Here is a 10,000-nt window from a genome sequence, read left to right on the forward strand (position 1 = left end):
TACGATGCTTCTTATTGGTCGAAAGGTCTATGTGTGCTCAATATCGGTGACTCCTTACGATGTTTCAATAAATGTGGAATTTTAAGACTTATCGACGAACATCTTTTGATTTATTTATTTATTTAAAGGATGTGACATTTCCAACTACAAATACAGTACGTACTATTGGTTTAATGGCCCCAAATTTTTCTCACTCTTGTGGGGCCGGCCAGGAACCCTTTTTGTCCCAATTCCTTCACAAACTTGCTGGCCAGGTCTGCCATCCGTCTGAAGGTGATTTAGCCATGCATTTGTAACGTGTTCATGTTGCCGAAGATAACTCACCTACTCCTTTCAAAATACACCATGGGATCTTTCACGTCCACCAGCTAATGTTTTAGTGGAGGGGACAGTCGGCTTAACGTCCATCCGAAGGGCGAAATGCCAGTGCCTGTGAATCAGCAATCCGACAGTTTATAGTTGGGTCGGGAATCAAACCAAGATGCGACAGTTCAAATGTAAATGTGCTGCTACCCGTACATGCGCCATCCTTTCGTACAAAGTGAAGTCATAAATCTCCATATAAAAAATTAATAAAATCATTTGGCCCCAACTTATGTATATATTCTGCAATGGACGAACGAAGGGATTCTCCCGCACCCCACAATCCCCCGAAGCACATGATCCACACATTTCCCTTCTCGATTTCCTTCCAACTTTTCGCTTTCTCTTTTATGGCCTCAATTTTACCCTCGACATTATTCACTTGCGTCACAAGTAGACGGTTCCGAACAACAGCACCATTGTGTTTCTTTCTAGAACATCAAAATTTAAAAACTCCTGGATGACCTTTCGCAGTTCGCGTCCTCTTCATTGTTGTAACGCATTTTTGCCTGAGATTGATGTCGCCGTTCCTGATGGAACATCCATGCACCTGACATCATACTCGATGTGCGTGACACACTGGCACTGGCAGAGTAAACACACTTACCCAGCCGTGGAGGCGTTTTCCAGAGACACCTTCCTCGTGATAACAGCCTCTTGTCTGGGTTGACGGGGCCTAAGAGACGTGTTGTCGGTGACGTGACAGGTTTTCTCTGCCAGCAAATCGCGAGAGAGCGACACACTGTGCAGGCGGCATCATTTAATCACCGGCAGGATCGTTCGGGTGGATTTGTTAGAGATGTCAATGGGAATTCCCTTCTGAGAGGTCTGTCAATTGCGCTCAAGACGTGGATTAGCGTAAACAAGTGGTATCTTTGCCTGTCAAGTACGCAGCGGGCAATGGCTCCTCTTACTGCGTTCCACTGCTGTAGGCTTTAGAACACCTTCGTCTTCTACCTGCATCTGTTTGATTGTTTGTTTGTTTTTAATCAAGGAAAATCTTCATCCTTGATTATTTTACACGAAGCATTGTATTTGGGTAAAGTTCCCTAAACAGGGTGTGTTCGATATTTTTCAGGTCCTTGCGAGACCCTGGTAGATCCCATCACGTAAGTAAAAACTATCTCTATCTCTATCTCTCTCTCATCAAAATACCATGATGAAGTCCCACATTCTTGAGCACTCCTCGAGAAACATTATATCTACTCCACTTGTATTCCAGACTTTTTCAGTGCGGTTGTTCACAGTGACGCATGCTTTTGACCTTACACCACAACATTGTGGGAATGCTTTAAGTATATTTGTAAAGAATTATTCCATAAGAATATATTATGCATGGATTTTGATATGGACAGCCGAATGACGTTTGCGACCATGCTGAATAATGCACCCGAGTTATTCATCTCCTCCCAGGGACGGGGTTGAAAACTACCACAAGCACGTGAGAGCCACATGTATCAACACTAGACAGTTCCAATATTACAAAGTCTGAATCCATTTTGTTCATCTAAATCGGTTAGCATGTAATTCATGTATGAGGAATTATACCTTTGATAGGAGGGTAGGAAGTTGGTGGAGGAGGAAAGCTCGGGAAGCTCGGGGCAGCTGTTACCTTAAAGGTGAAAAATTGTCTGTGTTACTTGAACACTCAAAATTTCTTGATTAAATTGCTAACCTTACAGGTATAAACTCAAAAACGTAAACACAGCTCGAAAAGCCACTCGATTCCCACCCACGCTGGTATCACCTCGAGACAGATCCAATTTGCTTGACTTGATGTGAGGGTATGATACAGTACTTCCCCAAGCCTTACTCTTGCCAAAAGATGCCATGCAGACAGAACAAGCAGGATTTGCATTCTGGTTGAAGAACTGTGGCTTATACTCCAAGCAAACACAGCCAGACAATGGCAGTTTAAGTCAATTTGACTCAAAACGGGAACAACTCTGCTTGAAGTCTGGCTTGCAACTTCCCGAAGAGCTATCCTCCTGCCCGAATGGAGTCATTTCGAAATCACGAAACATCGACTCAGTTTATAAACAAGTACTATAAAAAAAAAATTTGTTTTGCTGTTTTTTTATTACTTGTTTCTGTACTTTTAAAAAATGCTTATACATGCTGGAGAATTTCATTTACATTGCATTATGAGATATATTCCATCATTAACCACACCCATGTAAGTATGATTAAGCTTTTGGCCCCATCCATCCATCCATTGGGCCCAGACTCTGTGCAGAGCGTTGGTGCTGCCTTCGCAGTCTCCTTGGCTATTGCACACAGTCCTGGACAGGTCAACACTCCGACACAGGATACCAGCAAGCTGGCACTCATTTTGCCAACCTCAGAAGGTTGGTAGGCAGAGTCAACTCTACCTGGTATTAATTCAACAGCTGAGTGGGATTTGAATTCAGGATCCTCAGTTCACAAGCCCACCACTCTCACCATTAAGGCAACACCAGGCTGATTGACAGGCATTGCCCCACTCACCCCTCTTGGCCCTTCATTGCCCTACGTTGGTCTACAGCTATGCCTACTTTGTGGAATCCTTTCAAGTTGTGAAAAATTCGGGTCGTCATGGACCTTCACACTGTTAAATGCAGTAGACTCGTGTTTAATTAGAATACTGAACTAAAACCAATTTTGAGTTAGGCTGTCTGAACATAAGAAGAAGAAGAAGAATTACAAACGAGCTGTTTTGGGTCTGTCAGTTTTGTAGCTAAGTGACGTTGTCCAAGAGCTTCGTGAGTGCTGTTGGATTTGAAATCTTTGTATTTGTGACCCATTTTTACTCTGTATTTATGACACTATGCTGTGATTGTGCTTTATATGATGGAATGTTTAAAGTCCATCTGTAATCATTCAATGATGAAAACCACTCCATTCATGGGTGCTCATCATGAAATTTATTTGGCATGGTTGATATGTTACCTTGACATCAATGATGGAGTCACCATCATTAAACTCTAATGCCAACGTCACAGTATTATCGTACATGAGCAATGTATAGATTGGATGTGAAAGTGAACATTGAAGTCGATATCTGCGATCACAAAAGCAACCCCCCCCCCCCCCCCGGCTTATCCTTTGTGATTGTCCGCGACTTACCCTTGGCCCACGATCAAATGATGGCATATTTTGTTTGGACCGCCATATAACCTTTACCTTCAACATTTAGGAATAGAGTGTAAATTAAGAAAATGTGTCCCCATATAGAATCTATCCGTACAACTCAACATCATGAAAATCGGAGAAAGATTATTGAAGTTATGATCAAAAAAGCGTTTTTTGTTAATGAGGTCACTATCCGAAAAAGTAGGTCAAGGACACTAATCAAATATCAGGTGCACAACATCAATGCAGGTATGCTATTATGATGCAAGGACATCTTGGAAGGCCAAGCAGTCTTTGAGATTCCGCATTGGCAAAATTGAGCGATGACAAAAAACTTTTTTTTTCAGACTGCCATTTGACCTTGACCTTTAACCCGGAGGTGTATGATGTAAATTAAGCATATTGTGATTTGTTCTGGGCTATCTAGCGAGGGCAGCTTTGTTCCAATCAGACAAACCTCAGTCGAGTTTTGTGAAAGTCTATAATTAGGTCATAAACTTAAAAATTATGTCAAGGTCAAAAACGTCAACCAATATACTTTCTATTCATATTATTGATGCAAAATTTAATTCCGAAAGTCCCAGCCGGCTCTGAGATACATCTTGGAAATTTTGGAAATTGAGAGTGCAGAAAGAAAATAAATAAATCTATAAAATAAAATAATAAATAATTTGTGGTTTAGTATTCCGAAGGGTCCAAGAAACTCTGTGGTACCATTAAAAATTGGGGCATTAATTGTAGAAACAAAACTGACCACAGCTCGAGGGTTCCCATTGTGTGCTGCCTTTTTGGCTGATGGTTGCATCATTGGTTATGGGGGCAGCACTGCTGCTGATGTGGTGTCCCTATTACCAGTATACTGGTGCTCATTTCACCAGCCTCAGAAGGATGACAGGCTGAGTCAATTCCCTGGTGGTGATTCAGTGGCCAATAGGGCTTGAACTCAGGACCCTAGGATCCCAAGCCACCACCCTAACCATTAAGCCAATGCCAGGCTCGTTCAGCTCATGGGTGAGGCTTAATTAAGAAAAATATAGTTGAGAAAAGGTGAAAAGGGAAGGGAAATGGAGGGAATATACCATTTGGGGGGAGGCAGAAGTGAAGAAAAAGGGTGTTTTCAAAAATTTTGATGTTACCGCCTTTCCTCCAATCTAGCTCCCTCTGCTCTTTGGCCCTCCAACACTTCCCAAGTCCTCTACAACACACACACACACACACACACACACACACACACACACACACACACACACACACACACACACACACACACACACACACACACACAGACACACACACACACGTTCTTCCAGTAACGCCTTCTGGTTCCACTCTCAAAATCCAGGCTGATTGCACACCTCAACTCCTTTGTTCCTCACTTCTCCCATCTGTTGTACTGCCTTACCGAGGCAGTTGTATCTCACTATTCCCTCCTGGGCTTCAGGGCTTCAAGGAAGCTGTGCACCACCATCGCATATCTTCCCCCATCCCTAACTGCATTGTTTTCTACCCCATTAACACTAAATAACCCAATTCCCTTACTTTCAAGTTACTATTTTCTTCCCTGCTCTTTTGTTTTGTTCATTTATCCCCTTTAATTGTTGACTCGAACAGTGGCCCCATAAAACACTATTGTCAGTTCGTTGCCTTTTTACACTGTCACTGTCACTCTTCATGCACAAAAATAGAAAGCAATTTGTACATGGCCCTTGCAATTACCAGAAAACTCTGGGGAAAAATAAACTGCAGGAGTAGTTCAACTCATAATGCACCAGAATCTCCATAATCACAATATTCTTCCAAAACATTCCATTCTGTTTCCTGTGCTCAAAACAACGCCAAACTATAAATTCTTCAAGAAGTTGCCTATCATCATTTGTATCACTTCATTGTACGCGTCTTTGTTGAAGGACTCTAACAATAATAAATAAGTAAAACAGGATAAGAAAGCAGGCACTCACAACATGGCCCGAAAAATAAAACTCCCTTAAACAAGGTTCTTAGCTCTAAACACAGGAATTATCGGAAATCCAGGACAGACAAGTGTGGAAAGGCAGTTTTAGCTCCATAAAAGGATTCCGTGCAAATGTTGCGCCCTTTTCATGTGTGCCACTTCGCTGCTCTACTATCTTTGTGCTTCAAATATCATTGGGTGGCGTCAAGGTTCCACTATATTTTGCTTTAAAAGCATGCCTGCAGACTTTACAATGACAGTAATTACATTCCTGCCACACCAAAATCTTTTCGGAGCACAGCATGCGGCGGCAAGCATGGTTCGGGATGATTCTCCTTGGGCCGGATTATACAGCTCGAGGAAAGAAATGTGTTTCTTTACATTTCATCTGGTTTTAAATATGTATATGGATACGTGCCATCCAATTTGCACACCTGACATTCAACAGAATACATTTAATTTTTCAAAACAATTTTCAGCTTCTGTGATTCTAAAGAACACACACACACACACACACACACACACACACACACACACACACACACACACACACACACACACACACACACACACACACACACACACACAAGCACGTACATGGTGTTTCAAATAGTCTGATACAACTTTGACTTCCTGCCAATTTCCTTGTGTTTTTGACCAATACCGTTTTCCTTTTCAGGGTTTGCTGGAGTTATGCCATTTCTTCTCAGGGATTTCTAGCTCCGTAGCTCAACAATACCATTGACAGTGAAGCAGAAGACAAAAATGGTGGCTCTGTGGTGTGAGACGAAATCATATGTGGACACCCACCAGAAAATGTTGTTGTGGTTGTTGATTGCACCGTTCAAGTGGAAATGGGCTTCATCACTGAACCAGATCAGGTTGATCCCGTTTCGGTATTGCTCTGTCCTGTCACTGAACCAATTGCACATATCGGGTCTCCTTCTCATGTCATCTTGACTCAGCTCATGCCTAATAGAGATGATGTATGGGAAAAGCTTCAGTTCCTTCGTGAGGATACGCCAGACTGGTGTTGGTTTGATGCTGAGCTCCGGAGAACACCAGCCGTGGGACTTCTTGGGACTGTCCACTACAGAATCCCACACGGCGTCGAATCCCACACGGTGTCGATGCTTGGCTCTTGGTTACTGATGCTGGCCTGCCACTGTTGCCCTTGCTCTGGTTGTGCACTGTACCCTTGTGCTCAAAATGTTTCACAATATGTTGAATGGCACAATCTGTGGGTACATCGCATGTTCTGAGGTCGAATTCCCTGCAGAACCTCCTTCAGGTGTCGACATATGATTTAGTCTCACACCATAGAGCCACCATTTTTGACTTCTGCTTCACTGTCAATGGTATTGTTGAGCACGGAGATAAAAAAATCCCAGAGAACAAATACCACAAAACCACCACCAAACCCTGAAAAGGAAAATGGTACAGGTCAAAAAAACAAAGAAATGGCAGGAAGTCACAGTTGTATCAATCTTTTTGAAACACCCTGTGTGTATGTATGTATGTATGTTTGTATATATATATATATATATATATATATATATATATATATATATATATATATATATATATATATATATATATATATATATATATATATATATGTATATATATATGTATATATATATGTATATGTATATATATGTATATGTATATATATATATATATATATATATATATATATATATATATATATGTATATGTATGTATATGTATATGTATATATATATGTATGTATATGTATATGTATATGTATATGTATATATATATGTATATATATATATATATATATATATGTATATATATGTATATATATGTATATATATGTATATATATATATATATGTATATATATGTATATATATGTATATATATATATATGTATATATATGTATATATATGTATATATATATGTATATATATGTGTGTGTGTGCATCTGTGCAGCGTCTGTCACGTCACTGACCGACTCCCTCAAACTTTTGTGAAATCGTACCAAACTTTCGGTTTGCACCTACCCATGTCCGAAAGGTTTTGCTTTGAAACAAAAAAAACAATTTTTGTTTTTTTAAATTGTTTCAGCAAAAAAAAATTTTTTTACTTAAAGCCTCAACTTCAATTGCTTATAGAAATATAATATCTCGAATATTACAATTAAATTTGTGCAAAAGAAATGTTTGTATTATGATTGGTGCAAATCACGACAATGCAGCAAATCATGTGCAGTCATTGTCTTCAATTAAAACAAGCCCGTGTTTTTGTTGCGAAGTGTGGTGAGGCGAGCGTAGCGAGCCAATCCACCCTTGTGTCTATATATCTATACTAATAAATGTATGTGTGTGTCTCCTCCATAACTCTAAAGCCATGAAACCAAGCAACCTGAAACTTTGCCTGCAGAATAAGGGAACTCCAAGGAAGTACATGAGTGGAAAATTTGGCGTTTGGGTCAATTAAAACACTTCTTTTGAAGATGGTCCAAAATAATGGGTGGTGGTGGTGGCCAAAATAATGGCTTAATGGTTAGGGTGGTGGGCTTTGGATCCTAGGAGGATACTCGAGTGCTGAGTTCAAATCCTGCTCAGCTGTTGAATTAATAGCAGGTGGGGTTAACTCGACCTCTCATCCTTCCGAGGTCAGCAAAATGAGTGCTCGGATGCTGGTATATTGTCGGAGTGGCGACCCATCCAGGATTGTGCCCGATAGCCAAGGAGACTGCTTAAGCAGCACCAAAGCTCTGCACAGAGTATGGTTCCAATCTCCTCCTTTTGAAGAGAATTTATGGCCTTGTTTAATTATATCCTTTATCAGGCGATCGTCGGCCACCTTGCTCTCTGGGGTCCTAAGGCGTATCCTGGGTTACCTCGCGAGGGTCTGAAGCTGCCATGTTTTTTTGGCCTGCTCAACTATGCCTTGATTTGGAACGGGCCTGCAACGATTTCTTAATGGTCAAGTTTTTCTTCACTTTCCTCACTCATATTATTGAATATGCCTGCTGTTGGCTTCACGGTTAGAGTGGTGGGCTTGGGATCCGAGGATCTTGAGTTCAAATCTCCTTTTTTCTGTTGAATTGACACCACATGGGTTGACTCTGCCTGTTATCCTTCCGAGGTTGGAAAAATGAGTACTAGCTTGGTGGTATCCTGTGTCGGAGTGGTGCCCCATCCAGGATTGTACCCAATAGCCAAGGAGACTGCGTATGCAGCACAAATGCTCTGCACAGAGTATGGTCTCAATGGATGGTTGGATTATTGAATGCCTGTTCATCATCGCTTTGAATTGCTGGGTACATTGCAATGCTTATTAATATCCACAGATGCCAATGTTCATAGCTTTGTTTCATTTCTGCACATGACATAACCTTGAGAATCTCTTAAACTAAGCTGAAATACCAAATGTAAGCTTCAGAATTGAACTTTGCAGCAGTTCTGACTTTTAATAAGTGTTCATTTGTCCAATTCAGACATATTTGATATTTTGTCCATCTCTGGGAGGGTGTGTGCTTAATACAATGGTTCAGAGATTGCTCTCGCTTGACAATCGAGTCGTTCTTGATCAACCATATCGTTGGAGTGCTGCAGCCATTTGGCAAACACACTACAATATTCGCACTGTTACTGAATACTATATATCGATCGACTTGAACAATGTCCAGGAGGCACTCTCTTGCGTATGCCCCACATTATTCTGCGGTATATCGGGCGATGGGTGGCTCGCTGATAATATGCAATTTCCCCTTTTTGTGCAATATTCTTTCATTGAACGACCCATCACTTCAGCAGAGATAAATACAATTACAAAAAAATGAAACATTTTGTCAAAATCATGGCAGGATAGCCAAGAGGAACGTACGCTTGCTCTAAGCTGTGTAAGCCCAGGTTTGAATCCCAACTCAGCTATAAACTGTCATCCTGGTGTTTCACAGGCAGGGTGATTCATCATTATGTGTGCTGTTAAAGTGGATGTCACATCTGCTGGAATCCTCCTCCTCTCCTCCCCTTCAACCCCCATCCCCTCACCCCCCTCCCACATTTCCCATATCTCTCCACTCTCCCTCTCTCACCCCTCTACCTCTCTCACCCCTCTACCTCTCTCACCTCTCTCACTCTGTCCACCTCTCCCCCCCACCCCTTTCTCTATCTCCCACCGCTCTTCCTACCTCCCCCCTTTCTCTCTGAACGTATTTGAATGGTGGTTATGCCCAGATGGTAGTTGATCTCCACTGCAAGTGGTTATGTCTGCAAATATCCGAATGATATTTTTATCCACACATATCTGAGCAGTTGTGATCTCCACATGTATCTGAATGGTGGTTTGTCTCCACACGTATCTGAACGGTGGTTATCTCTGCACTTATCTGAATGGTGGTTTCCTCTGCACATATCCGAATGGTGTTTATCTTCACATGTATCCGAACGGTGGTTATCTCCCCAAGCATCCAAACAGTGGTTATGTCAGGATGGTGGTTATCTCCATACGTGTCTGCATGGTGTTTATCTCTGCAAGTATCCGGATCGTGGTTATCTCTAGACGGTGGTTATCTCCATGTGTGTCTGGATGGTGGTT

The 10,000-nt window shown here is 41.4% G+C and overlaps 1 protein-coding gene across 2 annotated transcripts in view; it reads left to right on the forward strand.

Annotated features, from left to right (window-relative positions):
* The window catches only part of LOC147017016 (uncharacterized), a 191,122-nt gene that overhangs the window by 159,496 nt on the left and 21,626 nt on the right, over window positions 1-10,000 (forward strand). The window contains exons 5-6 of one of the 2 annotated variants that reach the window (XM_085846357.1): window positions 1,442-1,472; window positions 1,777-2,633. The exons of the other annotated variant lie outside the window; for it this stretch is intronic. Coding sequence (XP_085702483.1) covers window positions 1,442-1,472; window positions 1,777-1,788 — 43 coding nt within the window. The 3' untranslated portion in view covers window positions 1,789-2,633. Of the gene's footprint in view, window positions 1-1,441; window positions 1,473-1,776; window positions 2,634-10,000 lie in introns of those variants that run through there. 2 annotated transcript variants of the gene reach the window in all.

Source organism: Eptatretus burgeri, chromosome 11, assembly GCF_056783735.1.
Source record: "Eptatretus burgeri isolate ZD-2024b chromosome 11, Ebu_testis_v1, whole genome shotgun sequence".
Taxonomy (NCBI): domain Eukaryota; kingdom Metazoa; phylum Chordata; class Myxini; order Myxiniformes; family Myxinidae; genus Eptatretus; species Eptatretus burgeri.